The 23,656-nt window shown below is 37.4% G+C and overlaps 1 protein-coding gene across 6 annotated transcripts in view; it reads right to left on the reverse strand.

Annotated features, from left to right (window-relative positions):
* The window catches only part of LOC139140835 (CMP-N-acetylneuraminate-beta-1,4-galactoside alpha-2,3-sialyltransferase-like), a 145,618-nt gene that overhangs the window by 118,397 nt on the left and 3,565 nt on the right, over nucleotides 1-23,656 (reverse strand). The window contains exons 1-9 of one of the 6 annotated variants that reach the window (XM_070710285.1): nucleotides 18,200-18,410; nucleotides 15,366-15,620; nucleotides 13,099-13,224; nucleotides 10,013-10,116; nucleotides 9,008-9,068; nucleotides 6,880-6,984; nucleotides 6,510-6,687; nucleotides 5,745-5,876; nucleotides 2,153-5,262 (exon numbers count right to left, since the gene is read on the reverse strand). In XM_070710285.1, coding sequence (XP_070566386.1) covers nucleotides 4,987-5,262; nucleotides 5,745-5,876; nucleotides 6,510-6,687; nucleotides 6,880-6,984; nucleotides 9,008-9,068; nucleotides 10,013-10,116; nucleotides 13,099-13,224; nucleotides 15,366-15,604 — 1,221 coding nt within the window. In that variant the 5' untranslated portion in view covers nucleotides 15,605-15,620; nucleotides 18,200-18,410 and the 3' untranslated portion in view covers nucleotides 2,153-4,986. Of the gene's footprint in view, nucleotides 1-2,152; nucleotides 5,263-5,744; nucleotides 5,877-6,509; nucleotides 6,688-6,879; nucleotides 6,985-9,007; nucleotides 9,069-10,012; nucleotides 10,117-13,098; nucleotides 13,225-15,365; nucleotides 15,621-16,952; nucleotides 17,112-18,199; nucleotides 18,452-23,656 lie in introns of those variants that run through there. The other 5 variants (XM_070710282.1, XM_070710281.1, XM_070710279.1 and 2 more) reach the window with 5 other exon arrangements.

Raw genomic sequence — 23,656 nt, forward strand, 5'->3', positions numbered from 1 at the left:
TACAAGAAATTTGATTTTGGAATTTCATCGAAAATGTTGATTCATTATACATGACAGTATATGAGAAAACAATGAATAATTTTTTACATTATGCTAAATTAACTAAATCCGTGCTTTTATAAGTGTATAGTTGGCATTGTTATTGTTGAAAATTGAATTCAAGTCCAGACTAGAATTCATTTGCCAACAAGAACAATAGTCTTTACATGTGTATGGGCTTTGTTGACAAGCAGAATACTTGGCATACTAACATGGATAGGAAGTTGGACAGGAAACAGCATTTGATACGCAGAAAATCGCGCCCAAATATGCACAGACGACCGTTTTTTACGATAAGAGGATAGCAGATATGAATTCAGTGATGTATTAGAAGCCATCGATGCTGGTTGATTACCGCATAAATTGTGGGAAATCAGTCTCCGAACCCGGCGATACGTGCGTATAGCGGCCATTTCTTTTTACATGGCACCGTTCTTCTTTCCTAATGCATACCACAGCGGCCATCGCCGTGTATCGAACCACGAGCGACTGTGTTTTGAATATAACAAACTACCACTCTCCACTTATCAAACTGATTTGCAACAGAAACTGAGTTATCTAAACGAATGAGGAAGATCGTAATTCTTGTGTGGATGTCAACAATGCAAAAATCATTTTATCCACAGTCCCTCGGGGGTGGAGGGACTGTGTTTTATCTGATCCTTCGATCAGTCATAAAGTGAATACATGAGACTACTTAAATGGCTAAGATGATGACGTCATGACACTCAAATTACGAGTCTACATGTAGGAGGGAAGATATAAAAGATTAAAAATATCCCGACTTCTATTCTCAGAGTTGCAAGAAATGCACTGTTAATATCTCTTCATAGAACAACGTAAGAATTTGAGAAAATTAACATATCAGCGGTGAAAGATACTAGGGTATGACATGTAATTAACTGCTAATTTGCACCACGGTCTCTCTTTCGACCGTATCTGAGGAGGCGATATTTTCGAATAATTCATCAGTTTTAAATGAATTTGGCACAAAGTTAGAGCATTATGACAATCAAATGTAAATATTAAAGAATTCTAAAGAATTATTACGTCTTTCATAAACCAACAAAAGCGTGTACAATGCAGTCCACACTTTTGATTGTTCAACATTGTACACAACCATCCCACATGACAAACTTGAAGACAGATTCGTCTCTAGTTAAGCAAACCTACATTCAGAGGAATGGTTGTCTTAGGTATGAATACATTGTCATCAAGTGCAATTTGGGACATTTTATTATAAACAAAAGTGACGCAAAGCACAAATAAAGTGGTGTGGAAGTAATCACAATGCTAAATTTCCAAATTGACCACCATATTCATCAAATTTGCTGGAATGACATTCAGACAGACTGTGGGCATTCCCTATCGACATTCCGGTGGGCACGATCTGTGCAGCACTTCTTGCAGACTTAGTGTTTTCGTATGAGGCTGAGTTCTTGCAGTCTCTTCACAAATCAGGTCGTAAAAGGATTGCCAAGCGTCAATATCGATGGTCTTACAAGTTTAAACAAAACCAGTAAATCCAGCTGTCTGCAACACATCTTCAAAGGATACTTGAAGATCAAGTGTTGCTTGGCATCATATCTAGACGTATTTTTCAAATAATAGACACAATGCACTCTATACCAAGCTGTATGACAAAAGGGAAGATTTCAATTTTTTAATCATGAACTTTCCTGTTTTGTGAACAAATATACCGTCGCTCCAGCTTATGGTGTAAACATTTCACAACTCCTCAGATGCGGCAGAGCTTGTAACTAATATGAAAACTTTAACGTGAGATACAGCTTATTGGCACAAAAACTGGCAAGGCAGGGATTCTAGGAAAGTAGATTAGTGAAATCATTTAAAGCCCAAATAGCTGCGAATTTTATGCATTATTTTCATGATTTTATTTTTAAACCAAAATTGGTTCGTGTAAATGTGCTAACTGAAGAACATATATAGAAGTATCACTGCTCGCTGATTTGGGCCATGTCTACGTGTTTCAACAGGTTAAATAATAAACGGGTGATGCACTCATACAATGGCGCCCTCACGGAAAAGTACAAAAATGCATTATTTCCTTCACATACACATCGCGATCATAAAAGAAACAAGCGTAACGCCATTTATTGGAATGCACAACATACGATGGCCAACATCTTGTTGTTGTAATCTTTATTTACTCTGTCACGTGATTAGTTTTTGAAAATGCTGGAAATCTAAAATGATGTTAAAACGTTTGAATTTACATGCCACTTTCGTCACTTATGACCGTGTTATACACATTTTTAGTCTTTAATTGGTTTTATTCAAAGAAAACTCTTGAAGAGCAGGGATGTTTTGAGATCGGTTTAATACTCATTCGCAGCTATTGGGGGTTTACGAACTTATATAAGAAATATGGGGATGTTTTACCGAATTATGACATATTTTTTCTCAATGATGAGTGGCAGCACACTTGGCTTCGACTCACAACATTAATTCGGTGACTTTACACACGAAATTTGTCACTATGGGTCAATCTTGACGGGTGTATCATGCCAGCACGTTACGCTTAGCTGTTTGGGACACCTGGTACCACCACTGTAGAACAGTGGTTCAAGATGACCCTATTGTTATTGTCATTTTCTTTTTGTTCCTTGGACCTGGTGGATTATCTATTTGCCTCGAATGACACTGATCATTGGACCTGGTTTGTTGTCCGATTACTATTTTATTTACAAAGTTGAAATAATCACCCTGGATAAGGGAGTTACAAATTGTAACTCATGGCACCTCGTCCAAACTCTCTGTTCCGATTCGTTAATTTACGATCACGTGGTATGCGTCATTTGACGTTGAATTGATATATACAAAGAGCGAGTCTTTGGTTGACAGTTTCCGAAAACTGTTAACCGGTGGAATTGCTGCATTCTAGAATGTTAAGCCTTGCCATTTTAAAAATCTGGATTCATCTTTGATTTTATTCCGTGGGAACTCAAAACACACACAAAAAAACACAACAAAATAATACACATAGTGGTAGGAATGTACACAATGTGAATATTATTGATATGTAAATGTACAAAAGTCTGACAATTCCGACAACTCTCCACTGAGTTAAGCCTCTTACTCAATGTTGTTTGCGGATTGCATGGTTCAACAGTCATGCTTTTAGGAGCAATCTCATATTGAAGTACGGTAAACACAACATTAAAAAGTAGACTAGTACTGCATTTTTGCTATGGTACAGAAAAAATATACTAGATATGATAATTTCAAAATAAATATATACAGTGTACAGGTCATCTCACAACGAGTCATGACATGTGATATATATATATATATATATATATATATATATATATATATATATATATATATATATATATATATATATATATATATATATTAACACAAATTACCTCAAGTACGAGTGATGAAATCTGAAATCTTGAGGTAATTTGTGTTATTAAGCACTGTAATTTCCCACGAGGACATCTGTATACTTCGAGATATATATATATATATATATATATATATATATATATATATATATATATATATATATATATATATATATATATATATATATATATATATATATATATATATATATATATATATATATATATATATATATATATATATATATATATATATATATATATATATATATATATATATATATATATATATATGGATATATACCTCTGTATCCGTCAGGAGAAACGTGGAATGTGATATTACTACAATGGTTATTCAACAAGAGCAACGCTGTCGACTATCTCTCATATTCCCCCTCCCACCACGTTGGCCTACGCAATGACTCTTCCCTTCTAATCCTCAGTGAGTTCTGCAATGCCCAGGCCCTCGTTTGGCCATATTATTGAGGACAAGTCGGGTGAAGCGGAGATGATGTGTAGCGAACGAGGCTCAGAGAGAGAGAGAGAGAGAGAGAGAGAGAGAGAGAGAGAGAGAGAGAGAGAGAGAGAGAGTGAGACAGCAACATTGCAAGGCACAAATCAACGACAAAGGACAGCATTATCAGTGCCCATCGTCTCTGACAAAAGAGTTGACAGCTCAATAATGAATATAAAGTAAGCCTCCTGACCTCAGCGAGAACTCAACTCTCACATTCTCGACCAATTTGGCGCAAACATCATACTTGTGAGTAAAAACCAGTCGATGTAGGTATATCTTAATTTGATTATATTCATTTGTCATCTTTTAGAACTTTTAACTTAAGTAACTTAACTAATTTTAATTCAATTGAGTAATTAATGGCTATGTCCCCATAGCAATCATAATTCGTAAAAAACTGCATATTTCATTTTGCGAGATATACCACCTTAATGCTCATTAAATATTATGTGTTTAGATGTGCAAACTGTGATGAAACCTGTTATTTCAGATGTTTGGTTTGCACTGCAGAAGCGCTTGTTGTGTAAATAGAATTGGACATAGAATGAACGAACAAGTTACAGTAGATGCAGAAAAATTGGCCTCTTTGTCTTCCACGTTTTGCAAGAATCCTGAGGAAGACTCATGTAGAATAAATAAAGTGTGTTGAAAAGAAAATTCGATAAATATCGATAAAATCTTCCAGTATGATCTAAACGATAGGGTCATACCGACCAGGTTTGTTATGTCACTCATACTCAGTAAAGAGACGCGAAAAAAGTTTCCCACTCTTGTGGGCGGTGTCCTCTGATCTATCATTATGGAGGACAAAACATGACATCCACTACTTTTGTTCACTGCCAGGTAGACTGTGTTGTGGAATATCACATCATCAGAAAGCTCTCCGTGGCCTCGCTATCAATCCAGCCGCTGGCCTGTGAAAGCACCTTAAACGTCTTTAGGAGGATAATCTCAAAGTTGCGATGTTCACTCCAAGGGACGGCTTGAAGAGTGAACACGACAAAGGTGTTATAAAGGCACAATGTATTTGGTTGACAAAACAGACTGGATCCGTGGCTACGTCTTCGTACAGTTAAAAGAAGAAGGCGCCCAAAGTTTGGCTTCTTTGGCATAGAGCCCAGTCAGATCACGTTCAATTATGCCACAGTGTAGCATTTGTAGGATATGTTGCTTTTCGTCACTCCAGGAGTGTACGCCCCTCGGTGTCCCTTTGTCCGTGCCTTTGAAATAATGGACCGGGAGATTAATATCAAAACCAAAACCAGTAATGTCCACGTGGTCGCAGTAGTGTAAGGCCATTACCAAAGCAACGTATCCACATGACGGTCTTTTCTGTATGAAAGCACAAAGATATTGTTTTGAATTAAACATTAGCAATGTATTTGTCAACTTTGTTACCATGTGTTTTTGTTTGTCTGTCTATCTCTATATGTATGTATGTATGTATGTATGTATGTATGTATGTATGTATGTATGTATGTATGTATGCATCATGCATGCATGTATATATGTGTGTGTGTGTGTGTGTGTGTATGTGTGTGTGTGTGTGTATGGATGGATGGATCTGGATAGATTGGTTGATGAATGGATTGATGGACAGATGGAGAAGTACGCTAATACATAAATGTGGCATTTTCGTATCAGAATAAAATAAAAACACGTTTATGTTCGAACAGTGACGATGTAATATATATTAACATAACATTCGCATGTAAACTATAAATGTAATGGCCACGGGTTAGCTGCTACAAGTTACTGTAAACAATCATACTTTTGGTATGAAACCTTCACTCTTAAATTGCTTTACCAATTACCTTGTCGGACGAAAACTGTTCACGAGCTTCAGTATGGAGTCCTGGATTTATTATACGCACTTGTCCAGGTGGTGTTTTCATGACCGTGGGAACCGACTTCCAAAATGCGAGGTTTAACTTCAATGGGTTTTTCTGGAGAAGAATGTTTAAAATAAAAGATGTGAGAGGATGGTGAGCGAACACAATAGCACGTTTTGTGCCTTTGTTCCAATGCGTATCGTCGTTTGCGCGCATGTTGGTGATATTTTGCGATGCTTCTTTTACGTCTTTGTACATTATGCCAGTCGGAAGTCGGCATAAATAAAGTCAACTTGATTGAGAAGTCCTCAGCAGGCTTTAGTGGTTTTACAATTTAACGATTTAACATTCTCTCCTGTCGCAGAATTTTATATCCTCTCCCATGATGCTTTAACAAGCCAATGTAACGTCCCAAGCTGTCGTCTCAAAAAGACCAGTGATTTAAGACAATAAGATTGAGACAATGGGTCTTTTGGAAAACTAGTTTGATCTTCTCAATATACATGTGAACGTGTTACCAATGGTAACATAATCTTCTCCTTCTATCGACTATAAGATATCTTGTGATCTGCATCTTACATTTCATATTGACATTCGGAGCAGCCAGCAATCTTGTTGTCAATAATGACTTTTTTAAATATTTAACGCATTAAAATAATTGAAAGAGATCTTTCGAATGTCTTTATCCAATGATCACAGAGCTACTACTATAACAGAGTAGCAAACAGCCAATCACATGCCACGTACCTTTTCAAGCACTGCTTCCAGCCACTTGATATCGTTCGGTTTATACACTAGGAATCCAATATCTGTATCATTCTCATACCGAGATGGTTTTCCAACGGCGCTCTCGGGATAAATTAATCTAAATGTAGTTTTCTTCCCAACATCCGTTTCGTATTTTTCCAGTGGCGCGTCGTTCATCCTAAATGGCCATGAAGTATAAAAAAATAAAACATTATTGATCTTATGGACTGATTCTGCGTCAGTAAAGACGTGGCACGCGTCAACCAGCGTGTACTTTGCTGTAGTTGTGTTACCTTTGCGAAAGAACTAGTGAAAACCTCAATAGCGAAACCTGGGTACAACGAAATTAGAAACAGGAAGGAAAGCATACCTGATAACGACATCGTAGCTATCGATCTGACTGCCTAGTTTTTTACCGAGGCTGGCCCCTGAGCTACCAACCAGTATGCAACGTCGACAAACTTCACTTCTGTTACTGAGAATGAAACATCAAATAGATTAACTCCGTCACAGCACCTGGAGCTGTGACGTTTGAATTATTTGCCAGTTGTCTTCTTTTCGTAAAAAATCAAGTATAATGAATTGTTCGTTTTGTTTACACGTGTCAGAATACCAAATCTTCAATTTTTCAACAGATTTATTTCATTGTGGATGTGCGATGTATTTTTTATGATCAAATTTTAGTACGGATAAGAATTGATTTGTTAGCAACAACATCGCAAATTGCTCACAACCGGCTTCGTGCAAGGCTAATACACTTGATCACTAATGCTGTTAAAGGGAAACCGTCGTCGGAACTGCGCCTGTGCGAGTTTCTTGTTTACAAACAATGTAACGATATCTAGATGCACCTCATCATCATAGCTGCAACATTTAAATTATACGATGTAGAATATGACAGACATGTTTTAACTTTCATCAATCACCATCGTAACTTGGATATAGCGTTTACATCGGTCATATGGGTCCCATACAACCTTTGAGCGCAGTTCCTACGACTGTATCCCTTTTAGGTACTGTATGTCAATATGATATCTATTGTATTTTTACAATTTCGTTTATGTCTCCTAACATGTATTTATTTCTAATCACTCCAGCCCATGGAGTTGTATCAAAATATGGCGATGAAAGAGGCAAAACTGCATTCACAAACTCTGGGTGAGGGCGCTGAAGAATCCGAAAGATTTGAAAGTGTTAGGGGTGGTGGGGTTATAGGAGAGGATCTGAAAATATTTTGCTTCCATATTTTTTAACTTTTTCAGATTTCAAGGTTTGGTTGGTAATTCAACAGAAAAGCACTGTTATTTAATTTAACTGCTTTAATGTTAATCATAATCAAACAAATTCTGGGATAAATTTATAGCATTTCATGACTTTTATTTTCAAAAAATTTAAATAGTACGAAAGCCATTGATTATTCGTAGGAAAAACAACCAGTAGACCTTGTAACAAGGGACAGAAGCTGAACTGTTAATCTTGTGTATTAACCATACTATCAGATTCTTACCCTACTCCCTATAGCATGTATTGAATTACCAAGTATTCACTTCCAGTTTCAAAACAAACTGTATATTGTAATTTTAACTATTGAATGATAATCTAGGCTAGTGCTGAGCGTATGTAAAACCAACTGTTGACAAGCAAAATATTTATTTTAGGACACTAAATATCGAAAAATATCAACACAATCGAAGCTACTGTCCCTTCAACATGTTACAAAGGAAAATAAACATCTTGTACAGCTTGTTTGCGACAAGGTAGCTACACGGGCAGTTCAGCGTGGTTTGTGAGTAGAATGTTCTACAGAACATGTAATTTGCCATAGAGAGTAACCAAGATGTGAATGACGTCATCATTAATAAAACACCTTCATTTTCAATTTAGCGCTGACTTGACAGTAAATCGAAGAAAATTATTAACAGATTTAACAGTGTATTCTAATCCTTTCATGGATCGCCCTTTGCAAAAAAAAAAAAAAGAAAAAAAAGAAAAAAAAGAAAAAAGTACCAATATTTAGTGCGTTCACGAACCTCAATGGTGAACACAAAACTCACCCTTTTCGAGGTATTTGGAAATATGCTTTGGTACCCATTTTCCTCCAGAGTGCCATCATCGGGTAAACAGGCTGTCGACATGCGACACTCAGTTCTCCGTGCCTTGTTTGAATGCCTCTCATATTATCTGCGGTATTTGCCCTGGGCAAGTGTAGCGTGGAGGACGAAATGCCGTAGTGGCAAGCTCCATAAGCTTCGACGAAATTTGAGGCTGGTGATGTTTACGGTGGCAAACAGGGAATAGTTTGTCGTTGAATGAATGTCATTAACATTTGATATTCTCTGTATCGTCAAAGTTTGTGGTATTTTAACTGTGTCAAATACTGCAACTGTTTTTAACCATTTATCACTTGTTGTGTGTCTTTATTTTGCATTTCTAGGTTAGCCCCCATCTATCAAAGAACACGAAGTATTATGTGATACAAATCACATGACGCTACTCACCCAAACCGGTCTGCCTTCCCAGCAGCTGGCAACATTTCCATCACGTTATCTATGACGTCAACTGTTTCACGAAAAGGGATACAAATAGCGTCAGAGATTGTCCTCCCATTCAGAACTAATGCATGTGTTCCTAACTGAGTATGTTGAACTGAGTATGTTCTGTTCTTAGGTATTATGCGCCTCAAAAGTGAAACACTCAAATTGTTGCTCAGACATACCTCAGGGCAACTTTCAACCATTCTCTTTCAAAATCAAGAACAAAGATTGGGGGGGGGGGGGTCACCGTGCGAACTTTGGTACAAGAGAAACACATTACCTAAGATTTACCGATATTTGAAATTCAAAATGGCCGCCATCCTTGTGTTAAGTCTAGGGAGAAAAATATAATTTTTTGATTTAAAAAAGAAACCAAGACGGTTTTTTTCTTAGTCCAGGAGCTTTAAAATGAGCCCAAACAATCGGCAAACCATGAAAATATTAGAAAAATTTGGGCGTTTGAATATCTGTCCCCGAGGTACATTCTAAGTTTATACAGTAGACGAACGAACATAAACACGTATTTGCATGCATTCATGTCGGCTTGCTTGTACAGGAATGCGTTCACGCAAGAATTTATGCGTGCATGAATGCATGCTGACATGGTGCTCGGAGACGGGTGGGGTGGGGGTGGGCATTGATCACGTCAACAGGACTATGTGAGACAGAGAGGGAGACGGGTCAAAATCGTATCAGAACTACTATTTATGGTGAACTCAACTTCAATTGAGAGGAGGTAGGGGCAATGCAAACATAAAGGCGTTGCGTTCTACAGGTGTAGCTTGTAATGATGTTTCCAAATAAGTTAAAAATTTGTCGATCGCACGCGCGACAACGGAAGTTTGCCCACGCTTTTAAATTTAATTTACGATTGAAAAAGTTACATTTTAAGTTGGAGATTTTTATTATAAAACAGTCATGAATAAATTTCGGTGTACGCGTTTCTTGAGATAGAATTCTAGGTCTTACCCGTATTGTCCAGGCCATATGGATATCTTGACGCCCTCATACTTTCAAAGTCCTTCCATTGCTTATATCCCGGTTCCAGAAATATGTGAGCGTTTACGTCAAACCTGGAGGGACAGGGAAAACTTGTTTACCCTCACTTAATTAGTCTCATTTAGGTGTAACATTTAAATGCATTTCCATAATTATAGTCGTGTTTGTTATATTTAGTTTCTTTTCCTACTCAAAACGTCACGCCGGAATACCAAGGACAACATATTAAATGCCTTGGACAACATATTGAATGCCCAGGACAATATGCCAAATGCATAGGACAAAATATTAAATACCTAGGACAACATATCAAATGCCTTGGACAACATATTGAATGCCTAGCACAGCATGCTAAATGCCCAGGGCAACATTGGTAATTCCTAGGACAACGTTGGAAACGCTATAAACAATATGTTAAATGAACATCACAACATGATAATACTCATTACAACATGATATTAGATCACTTTAATAAGTCAGTCATGGCTTTCCATAGAATACAGTCGTTATGTATATCAACTGAACTTTATTCCGGGCGATGACTTATTTGTCATCAGTATTGAAAGTTGAACATTGTTCACAAAGCGTTGTCCTCGTATAGGACAGTATTTCAAAATATTTCCAGAGAAGATTTCCTTGTTTCATGGGACAAAAATGATGAATTTGTATCGAAAAGTTGTGGCTATTGTCCATTTATTTTTTAAGTTGTGACGGTGAGGGCGCGCTGTCCCTGTTACAGAGCAACGGTGTATCGAATATTATGGCAGCAGAAGTGCTAGCTGAAAATATTCGTAAAGATGACAGCATGTCAGGATTCATACTACCAGACAAACAAGAGCAAAAAATTAAGAGTTTCGCAGATGATACGACTCTTTACTTGAGAAATTTGAAAAGCATTACTCAGTCGTTGAAAATGTTCAACAAATATAAAAAGCAACAGGTGCAAAGCTGAACAAAAAGAAATCCAAAGGTTTATGGGCTGGGAGTTTTAAAAACCGCACTGATTCAGTGGAAGGGATCGATTTTTCAAACAAAGTTTTACAGATCTTGGGAGTTCGGTTTGGAAACAGTAACACATCTAGAGAAAACTGGAAAACAGTGATGGAAAAATTTACGAATTGTCTTAAGATCTGGAATACTAGAAATCTGTCGTTTAAAGGCAGGACAATAGTAGCTAATTTGCTGGCTGCATCAAAATTATGGTACCTGGCATCATTTGATCACGTACCTAAGGAAATTATTAATGAAGCAAATAGTAAATTATGGAATTTTATTTGGAGAGGCAAACGAGAAGTTATAAAAAGGGGCATTTTCATTCAAAGATATGATGACTGTGGCAAAAAAGTTGTCGACATTGAAGAAAAAATTAATGCACTCCAATTAAAGTGGCTTATGAAATTATTTGAGAAAAATCCAGATAAAGGGACCCCTGAATGGGCCAGCTTATCAAAATATTTCATAGCGAATTATGACAATAAACTGAATAGTGATTATTACTACCTCCATCTCAATTTCAAAGTGAACAACAAACGAACCCCAATGGTGTATGGGGATATGTTAAATACCTGGAAGTCACTTAGACTCACAAGAGTGAATCTACCAACATCAAAACAGAATCTTCTTAGAGAAGTTCTGTGGTATAATGACAATATTAAGAATGAAGGAAGTGTCCTCTTTTATGCAAAATGGTCAAAGAGTGGAATTTTAAGGCTTAAGGACATCTGGAATGATGACAGAAATGACTGGCTTCAACAATGGGAAAAAATTGCAAAAATTAGAGGAGGTACAAATAGACATGTGCAAGAGGAAATCAAGACAGAGTATGAAACACTCCTCAATGCTATTCCAGATTCCTGGAAACAAATCATTTCTTCAAACATCCAAAATGAAGAAAACTATGATATTGTAGACTTAGAGAATTATGGTCTGACAAAAACTGATGTCAAAACCAAGTCACTTTATTGGAAATTAGTTGATAATAAATGGCATGCAGTCAAAGGTTAGATTGGTCAAAAATGGGCTGAGAATCTAAATCTCACTGGCAGTTACAAAGCTACTCTATTCAGCCGTCTTCAAGTTGATTCAACAGGAATTGTCAGCAATTCAGTAAATGATTTAAATTGGAAGATTTTCTATCGAGGCCTAGTCACAGGAAGCTTGGCCAAAACTTAATTTAAGTGATGGGAAATGCCATATTTGTGGCCAAGAAGAAACACCTGAACAAATCTTATTTGAGTGTAAATATGTTAAAGAAATCTGGCAGAAAAGTATTTGTTTCTTTGTCAGAAATTTCAAAAGATTAGCAATTGCAGGAATCGAAAATGATAATAATGCAACATCTGACATTATTTACTGTATTACTTCCTTTGTAAAATATACAGTTTGGAATATTCGAAATTCCGTTACTCTTGATGGGATTAAAGTTTCCCTTCAATCCTATGTCATGCAATTGAAATGTCATCTCTCCTCATGGATGAATACATTGTATTTCACTTATAAGATGATGAACAAAACTGAGGATTTTATCACAAAGTTTTCAAGCCTTGTAAGACTTGAAGGAGAAGAATGCATCCTGAATGCATTCATATGATGATCTTTGTAATGAAACAGCTAATTATTTGGTTTTTGTTTTCAGACAAGACGCATTGTAATTTTAATGCATTCACAGTTATGTAGATTTGTTTTATTTGTGACTATGTGGAAATAAATTTATCTTTTTAAAAAAAGGTGTATCGAATAGCATCTCGTGAGTGAAGACCGCTGTATCAAAACTCGCCTCGACGATTTCGGCCATCATACTGTGAGCAAAAATATAACCATTTTAGTTGTAGTATTGTTTCTGCTGCATTGCCGCCGATTTGATGAGTAAATTTTAAATCGGTGGCGGAAGGTCGTCTGAGGGACAACGAACCGTCAACCTCGCCACGTCCGGTGACCTGGTCGTCCCAAAAGGCTTTTAATACCGCTGAAGTGGTTTACATGTAAATCCTCACGCCTTACACCGTCAAATCATATTAAAACGGCTGCCATATGTTGCAGACAGCGTGTTTACTTACTCGGGTATTAATCGTAATATCCTCTCCTGCACATATCCCCGCTGACACGTAACATTCAAGGCCGATACTGATTCTTTATCTGTGATAGTCTTCTCTTGCTGAGACGGCGTAACTTTCTCTGCTATCCTACAGATAAAACAAAACATTTCTTGATTCATGTCCACTCATTGTCCACTCTGTGCTGAACATAACAAATGTTCATGCGCGAACACTTTAACATTTCATGCTGGAGGACAGACTATAGAATGACACGAAACACCTGCAGCGGAAGAATGCACATCACTTCATAAATTTAATGTCAATAGAACAGGTCTTCCAAGCGACACTATGAACAGTTATGAACAGTTCCTCACATACATTGAGACCATACTCGACGACGAATACTAGTATGTCTCTGCATTTTAGCTGAATAGAATATTAGTTTATCGTCGTAACGGATGTGCCACTCGTCCACAACAGATATTGCTTGTCATGGAAACAGTCTCCATGGGATGCACATAGAATGTTTAGCCCACATGATGCGCTTTGCAGTGTTCAACGAAAGCTTTTACAATAGTAGTAAACCTTAAAAAACGATTACAAGGTGAAGAGAAAACAGTGTGTTCGTCGTCATCGTATGTGTTTAGCTGGACTCGCAACGTCAACATTTTTTCATAATATCTAGGAAAACATAACATAAACAAAGACAATGCGCTTATATTGGTAGTTTGATTTTTCTAATATGAATTTAAATTTATCAATGTGTTCAAATACATTTAATTCTAGGGTTGTTTCACTTTACAAAGGCCCCGGCTGTATCTTATGCACACATGCAGAGCCATCAACCAATCACGTACCTGCACTATCGAAACTACTTGGAATAGTTTTAATTAAATACGGGTCTGCTCTTGAAGAGCAATGTGGTTTCAGAATTAGTTTCTCATGTATAAATTGCCATGATTTATATACTGATGAAATTTTATTCAGTATTGGTAATGATTATCGAAATAAGATTTTCATTCTTTATTTATGGAAAGCCTTCGATCAACCATATTTTACTGGAAACATTGTCTTGGTATAGACATCCCAACACGATTGATAATTTCTGAAATTATACTTTTTAAATCGACAACAATTTGTATTTCATGTGAGTTGTTATCCTGAGTGTCTTGGGATAACTCTGTGAGTCTGTCGAAATTCTCTATTTCGTCGTCTTTTCATTGTTGATATTCAATGATGATTTACCACAATTTTGTGAATTTTCCTTCTCTATCTATGTATGCAACTATGGCCAATCGCAGCCTTTCAGTAGAAATATTGCAGACGCAATGATGTTTTGAAGTATTAAACGCTATCAATATCTAATTGGATGACTTCAAATTTAACACATAAATGCTTCTACAACAAAGTGTCTCTGCATAACTTCTCTAAGAAAATCGAATAATGTAAATAAAAATGGCAATCATTTATAATTTGACCAATTCTGTATTTCTCAAGTAGCGAGGGTATGATTCTTGATAAAGCGCTATCTTGGAACAACAATTCAGGATAGAAATTATAAGGGTTGATCCATAAGTCGCAGGTTCATCCAAAGATCCAATCGTATTTCGTTACACATATTATGGCTTTACTCAAAGATCGTTGGATTATTATATCCTTATTTGGGATCACATGAATGAACACAACCTTTATAAAATTTGTACTGTGTGAAAATAAGCTTTGCGCATATTAATCGACTGACCGTGCGACTTTCCTTTTCAATACTGTCTTTTTAATACTTTAGCAGATATGTTGACCCTTATACGACACGCGCGATTTCCCATTTGACATGCTGTATTGTAAAATGCAATTTGAATATAGGCAAAATAACTTTCCGATACCGTGCGGCGAAATCATTGAATTCCCTTCCACTTTACGTTAAATGACCTCTTACAATAAAAAACTGTTTCAAACTCTGTTGAAAGTTTTGAAAAGACCACGCTTCATCTGGTATTCTTCCCGCTCACGTGGTATTCAACCAACTGCCTGGGGGCTTGCTGGTTGATTGTTATACACCCTAGCATAGGGTTTTTAAGTGACCTGCAACATGCTTTATCAACATTGGGTCAAGACCAAGAAGGAAAGTTCTAGCCCTTTTTCTCAATTATTTGCCATTTCTCATATGATGTGAAAGAAAGTTATAGTATTATTAGGTGAATATCCTAGCACGTATTTAATGTGAGAATAAAAAAAAATGCAGTTGACAATGAAAAAAGATGATACCACCACAAACGTTGGTATATACGTACTTGAGTTCCTTCGTTTTGGCAGTTGCAGTCTTCATTTCTTTCTTTTTTACGGTGGCATTCTTGACTTCTTTCGACTTCGCCGGTGCATTCCTGGTGGGTTGGATTAAGTCGGTCACAACGGACGCTTTTAACTGGTACGCGCTCCTGCTGAAGTTGCTCTGTGCAGACAAGTACAGGCCTAAAAGCGTCATGCAAGCGAAGACTACCACCCCGAAGAAGACTTTCCTTTTGAACATCATTTTCAGTTGATTCAATCTGGAAATGATCAAAGCCACATCACACCATTCACATGTTTAAATCAAACAAATAACATTACATTGACCAAATGCATCATAACACTTTACAGAATCTCTACTAACTTAATATGTCCGATGTGTAATACCGCAAATTTTCCTTTAGATGACAAAAGTGATATATATATATATATATATATATATATATATATATATATATATATATATATATATATATATATATATATATGTATCAACAAATTACTTCAAGTACAAAGTAATGAAATCTATTACTTAATAATAGATTTTATAACGCTCTGCTTAGCATCGAGCACTGTAATTTCCCACGAAGATATCTGTATACTTCGATATATATATATATATATATATATATATATATATATATATATATATATATATATATATATATATATATATATATATATATATCACAGCATTACAGAATAGCAAAACAAGAGACGAGGATATAAAACACGTGACGAGTACGAAAATCTTAGGGTACCCCGCCATATAAGTTCAACTACCCTGATGAGAGAAGTTGTATTATTTATATGATCCGTTTTAGCAGAACTTTAACACACTAGAATGATATTGATCGGCTGTGAAAATAAACGGTTGACAACATGTCACTGCAGCTGAAAACACAATGTGGAAATCTGCAGTGGGGCGGTCTCGTCAATTAGGGTGAAGTTTATATCTGTATCTGCCGCTTGTTTTGCCAATACGGCGGCACCGCAACATGGAACACACTGAACAATTAACCCTTTCGCCAGTGTAAGCGAAGGAAACGTCCATGTGACAACAAATGTGTCCATTATGCGGTCGGTGTCGTCAGACTTGAGTTTGACCCCCTATCTTACCGGACATTTAGGATGGAGACCACTTTGAAGTCGGGGACCACTTTGAGGTCTTAACAGACGCGCTCTGTGCCGTATATCGTGAACAGCAGTAAGTGTATCGGCCATTTTGATTCCACAACGCTGTGTCGTGGTGAATGGAGGGGAACTATTTTTTACGAAGGTCAAATAAGGACAAGCGGAAGGACAGGAGAAACGAGATGTTTACTGTCTATGCAAACAAGATGTTTGTGCCTTTACAATAGCAGTGTTAGGAAATTTTGTCGCATAAATCTGATGATAAAACAAGAAACGATAACATCGCGATTTTTAAGCTTATTGTCTTGATACCCGTATAACTCCCAGAGCTCATGATCAACTGACACACAGTGGCATTTCATGAGTATCTCTTTTTCATGAATACAAATCTGGTCAATGATCTAAAATCGATGAGGAATGACACAGCAGTTATCGAACATTGACTGGGTCATGGGTACCTTTGACTGTTGATTCCGGGCAGCCCGATCCTTCTATAATTTCGCCAATATATTCCGATACAGTGTGTAGGTACAGTTGTCGACCCAAGGTTACTCACGAGGACATTCACTAATCACGTGTCGAAAAGGACAATGTTAAAAAACACGGGATAACTATCAGACTTTTCTCTGATATGTTCAAAATTCTATTATGTTTAGATTCCATCGTGACAAGAAACAATAGAGATTTGTCAAATCCTTATTTTCGGTTCTCCCACGCCGCAGTGCATAATCATTTAAAAGAGTAAATATAAATGCTAATTTATAGTTACCTTGCCTGTTCAGTTGTGTAAACCATATGTGAATATTCTACAAAACTGCTCATTGAAATTGCACTCCATTTAACTTGCTTCCAGCTGAATTGGCGAGCTTTTAAACAAGTCAGGTTTGGAGGTTTGACTGACGGAAATATTTCAAACATTTATGGGCTATTTTAAATAGGAAGGTGAGATATGTTGGGCAATTGGGGTCGAGGAATAATCGTCTCTCAACTGGTAAGAGGCTTGTTATGTATATATACCACTAGCGATACTTCAGTGCCATATTTATACAATCGGGAAAGCGAGAGACGCCTGGCGATGCTTTGTATCTTTTAACGGGCGATTCATGTAGTAATCACAGTAAGCCAACAGTCGATGGACCTTGAACGTCAGGGTTAGTTGAAATGGCAGTCCCGTAGCCTTCAAACAAAGTGCTGGCCTAACGACAGTTTGGCTGAACACCATAACAAGATCCAAGCTTCCTGGGAAAATCATACCTAGTGGCGATAACAACTACCGACTCGCACTGACTTTAAGCCTGCAGCAGAAAGTCGCTGATTGTCTCCCTTCTCGTGCATAGAAAACCAAAGAGATCTAATAGGTGGGATACATTTCTTGTGAAATATTTCTGTACAATCATTTTAATCTGCGCTGTGCCTTTAAATAACATCAGTATCAAGTTAATTTGAGAAAATCACGGCTGAAAATGTGCCATTAATTACTTATACGCGACCTCCATTTCATGACATCTGGGTTGTCCCCATATGTAAAATTCCACGTACTATTTGTTTTCATTGATTCGATGATAAATTGCCGACCTCGTAGACTACACGCAGCCATGTCGTTAATAGTCTGTAATCTGTATAACCTGCCAACTCTTGACCGATAGAGCACGCAGGTTGTACAGATATATACCAGGTATCTTCCCGAAAGAATTCACCGACTTACCTTATTATCGTGTCAGCCTCAAAAAATGCACCCTAGTACAAACCCCTTATCCTTGACGATCTTAGAGTTCAGTTGAAGAATCAACATCGGGTCATTGTGAGTACAATTTATGACATGGTCAGAGTTGTGACCCTATTGGGCACTTCAAAAAGCCAACTGACCAATAAAGGAAGTGACATCACGGATTTGAAAGCAATTGTAGGATATGGGTGCGGGTGTCCTCGAATCACAGGGACAGAACCATACCAAATCAGACCCTCCTTTTACCAACCAAACACCAAACTTTGCTTACTACACATTATACTAGGTTTAATATCTCCCATATTTCCAGAAAAAAGCGCGACCAGAAAACACTGAGTTTCGTTTCCTAGACTCGCAGTTTCCTCTGTTCATGTGAAGTCTGAGGTCAAAGTGGATTGTTTGGGATGGTATACATACCTGTAGCGGAAGTCACGAACATTTTGGTGGCGGTAGATAAACCTGTGACGAGAACTAGCAAGCGAAACACAGAGGCTTTGTAGTGTCACATAAAGAGGAACGCGTCTAAAACCAAAGTTCATCGCTGTGTTGAGTATAAATCATGTCCCCGCTGTTACATTATATTCGAGTCACAGTAGCCGTTGAGCATATATATCAGCACGTACGGAAATAATCATTATATTACGGTGCATGCATGAAAAAATTAATAATGTGTAACGCCTTTTTTTCTGAAAATCATCGTGATCTTTGTGAGCTTTGCCCGACCTCCATCCATCGTTGTTTCTGCACACTGATTTCAATGTCACTTAAAAATCCTTATCCGAGTTTATTTGAATTTTACAATAGACATTGGCGTATAATATGTAACGAACATGTTTTGTTCGTAGAGATTTATGCAAAATGAAATAAATAGAAACGCCATTCCGAAGTATTTGACCAAATCCTCAACCCCCACAAAAACCCCCCAAAAAACCATACATTTTCATCTGGTCACAATTAAACCAATCTGAATGTTATCCCTGTAACTTTAATGATTGTTTGACGCTGTATCGAGGCAACAAGAGAATAAGCGATCGCACATGATATGAAGTGTTTAAGATTACATAAGGTTATCCATTCCGGTAGAACTGTGCAAATTCAAAACTATTTATCAACAAAGTATGATTTCTCTCACCTTGCTGGCAAAATAAGTGCTGATAACAAGCGAACAAATATTAACTTGTGTATTATAAAATAACAAGATCAAGACATAAGCAAAGAAATTAATGTTATGGTAACAGTATCTAAAAACATGAAATATCGATCGAAGGAATCATTACAAACTATATATTTCAGCATTAATAGAATCACAAAATTAATAGCAACAATCTTGCAACATTACCATAGAGGGCGCTACTTCCTCAACTGGATCACGGTGTCAAGGGACTCTCTGCCGACAGCCTGAGGAGGAATATGCAACTTTTTTGTTTAGGTGGACCATGAGATGCAGGCCTTGAGACACCAACATTGCGGGTGCTAGAATCCACTGCAAAACAGAGTGGGAGCTATACATGTCATTAAATTTATTGTTTGTCTGATGCATATGTTTATTTCTCATAAAGGAGTTTTAGTATCGTTTATAACCATAAAGTTCATGAGTTGCGAATTGATTAACGTAATGATACAGTCAATGATTTTTTAACTTATCCAAGTGCGAGAAGTTAAGGTTTGAAGCGTAGGACTGGAACAAGTGAGTACAGGTACACGAATTAAAAAGGCTTGTTCTTGCAGGGTGCAACGAGACACTTGGTAGGCAGGGGATATTCCAAGCAGCCTCACTTGCCGCCAGCTTCGTCGAGCGAGGAATAGTTCTTTTACCGGTTCCATGATGCATTGAGCGCTAGGGTATACAAAGCGTACGATGTTCATAGAACTTTTGGCCGAAGGGTAACCCTGACCTACGTTTTCGTCGCCGATGGATGAAAAATGCACGAGACATTTTTTGTAATTGCAAATTTGTGTCAACACAACACAAAATCAGTATGCCTTTTTTGTTTTGAGAGTGTGCATACGATGTTTGATACAACCACAGCGGCGCATTGTGGGATAGCCGGGAAAAGGCCTATTTACTGTCGTCTGTACTCATGTATTCAATGCCGTCCACACCTTTCAAAAAGCTTAGATGAGTATGGCCTTGACGATCTCTTTCACAAAGTCTTATCGTTCTTGCCTATTCAGGCAAAGAGAAGATGAAGAATTTCTTTAGGGGTTTGATCTTTGTGAATGAACGATTTGGATTCCTATGTTGAAAAGAACAGAAAACAGAACGCATGTTCAAGGCGGCATTAGAGAAGCATTCGGTGGAGAATGATACCCATGTGAAAGAATGGATGAAATTTAAGATATCTTAGTCTTCTTTATATTCTCTGAAGATCTCTGAAGATATTAGATGCTAATATTTTAGCACTAGGGTTTTGATGAAAAGTTCTAGCTTCCGTATGTACGGTTGTGACGTGTCCGGGTTTACGATGGCATTGCCGATCAGCGATCACTTTGCAGCGTGACATGTCAGGGCCGGCAAGGCTGGTTTTCCGATGTTGAAGGGGTGTAAGGAAGACTGGGGGAACAGCGAATACTATCAATCTAACATTCTTCTTTATTCACCACAAGGTGAACACTGACTACTGTCCGTGTGTACATACGCTCAGGCTGTAGACAGAAAAATACATGGTCTCATGACTAATAAGCTAATTCGTTGGCTGCACCACGGTGTCTTTTAGTAAGTGGTCCATTGCGGTCTATTGATCGGATTCAAATCACTCCAACTGACCAACAATTTATTCACTTTTATAACACGCCATATGCTCATTCGGTGTCGCGATTCGCAAGAATACGTCACGTAACGAAAAAATACTATACGTCTAGTCCCTATTGAATCGACAAAAGTGACGTCAGAGGGTATTTTTCGAAAAAACTATTTCCGTAGGGACATAGTTTTGACAAAATTTGTAAAAGTGTCCGGTCACGTGACAGTAGTGTCGTCTGCAGCTTTAAACAATGGCGGGTGACTAGCACGTGATGTGCGCCCGCGACAATCGACACGACGACAAATGATTCAGGTGCAACCAAGGATGTTGCTAGGTGTGCTTACAATATTGTTTTGAAGAAATTTGTACCAAGTACTACTGTAACCACTGTGGAAATATCGCCAAAACTTGTCACAGTGGATTGTTGCGGTGCAAAACATCAAAACACATTAAAAACTATAACATAATACAACATGAGCTTGTGGTGTATTATATACCTATGACCTGGTCTTTATTCGGGCTATAGCGCCAGTTTATTACCCCGAGGGGCCATGCGTTACCAGAAGCACATCGCTATTCCCCGAGACCGTAGGCCGAGGGGTATAGGGATGTGTTTCTGGTAACACACGGCCACGATAGAGCTGATAAAAATCCCTAATGACTAGGTAATAGGTGTTTACTAACGCTCTAGACGCTTTGCTCCACCATGCCACTTCGTTGTAAAATCCTTTAATTGTTGACATTGACTGTGCGTACAATCTGTTTCTCTCCTTTGAAAGTTGGTACAGTCAGTCAATCTGGCAAGAGATAGAGATGATAAAAATCCCGTCTCTTTAACCAAGATCAACAGTGTGCGCCCGTTTATTACCCCGAGGGGCCATGCGTTACCAGAAGCACATCGCTATTCCCCGAGACCGTAGGCCGAGGGGTATAGGGATGTGTTTCTGGTAACACACGGCCACGATAGAGCTGATAAAAATCCCTAATGACTATGTTTACTAACGCTCTAGACGCTTTGCTCCACCATGCCACTTCGTTGTAAAATCCTTTAATTGTTGACATTGACTGTGCGTACAATCTGTTTCTCTCCTTTGAAAGTTGGTACAGTCAGTCAATCTGGCAAGAGATAGAGATGATAAAAATCCCGTCTCTTTAACCAAGATCAACAGTAAAGTACAGTTGAAATTGCCTTAGTAATTGTGGTGGAAATGTACATTTGGTGTGGTTCGAATGGTTTGCCATACAGCTTGTGACTACTATACCATACAACGGAGGGCAAATAAGATCAAAAAAGATTTACGAAATATGGAGTGCTGCCTCGCCAACGCGATGACAGCCGGCGCGCATCAGCAAACAAAGGTCAGAAAGCAGATTATTTTTATGGAGTTTTATTATTATGATGAACATTAAATGTTATGTTCGTGCGTAAACACCTATGATTAGGGATATAAGACTGGAAAGACTCTAAAAAAGTATATGAAATTTGCCATGTATATTAATACTAAGACAATTATGTTGTATAAGTGAAAGATATTTTGCATTTTCATGTCAGCTAATTTATAATTTGTATATCTAATGTGCTTTAACAGTTTGGCATATATAGCTTTAAGGACTTGACCAACTTTTTTTAAGGAAATAACACTTGCTATGTGAGGTGCTGACACAATGACAGCAGTCAAAGAAATTTCGTATTTTTATTTCAGCTATAATTACATATTTATACCTTTAGAATTAATCTGTTGTGATTATTGTTCATGATGTTGATCATAACACTTTCAATGAAGTTGCAAACATGTGGCAAAAGTTTAAATTGACAGACAAATGCAACATACACTGAAACACGTCAGCATTTTCAGTTCATATCTGGTTTATTCTTCATGGTATCGCCTCTGATAACTTGAATGAATTGAGTAAGTGTAGATTTGAACATTGCCTCTCCATAATTGCTATACACGTTATGATGTAAGTCTGCTCCGCACTGCCACTGCCACCCTTCCATTGCTTCATATATCAAATAAATTAATGTTGCAAAGGGCAACACCAAGACCACTCCGAAAAATTCAAAGCATAATTTCGTAAAGGTGTGGCCGGGTGCCAGGAAAAAAATTAATTAATGTAGTATGCGCTTCGAAAATGAAACTTATATCTTTGCTCAAACTTTTCTCAAAGAAACGTGCAACCATTCTCTTGCCAAGTCAAAAATAAAAATCAGGGGTCACTGTCCAAAGTTTGATACTGGAGGAAAAGCATACCGAACACTTACCTATATTTGAAATTCAAAATGGGCATCATCCCTATGCTAGTAAACTTTCTCATTTTTGAAAAACTAAGACGGAGGAAATTTTTTCTCACACCACGAGCTTTGAAGGGACATTATCTGTAACTTTTGACTATTTTTCACTACTCTGTTTCAATGTATCAACTACAGAATTTTACTACAATCCAATCATCATGACCAATGCCCGGTGTCTTGCTTGAACACAGCTTGTATATGTGAAATGACCATTGTTATTGTTGATAAATGTATTCTAGTCCGGACCTGAATACACAATTTAAAGAATAACAATGCATATTATACTCAAATAGGGTATCTTTATGAGCTAAATATTAGGAATTTCTCCATGGTTAAGGGTTTCAAGCCAGAAACTGCAGATGATACACTGAACAAACGAAATAAAAAAATGACCAAAGT

Source organism: Ptychodera flava, chromosome 9 (assembly GCF_041260155.1).
Source record: "Ptychodera flava strain L36383 chromosome 9, AS_Pfla_20210202, whole genome shotgun sequence".
NCBI lineage: Eukaryota > Metazoa > Hemichordata > Enteropneusta > Ptychoderidae > Ptychodera > Ptychodera flava.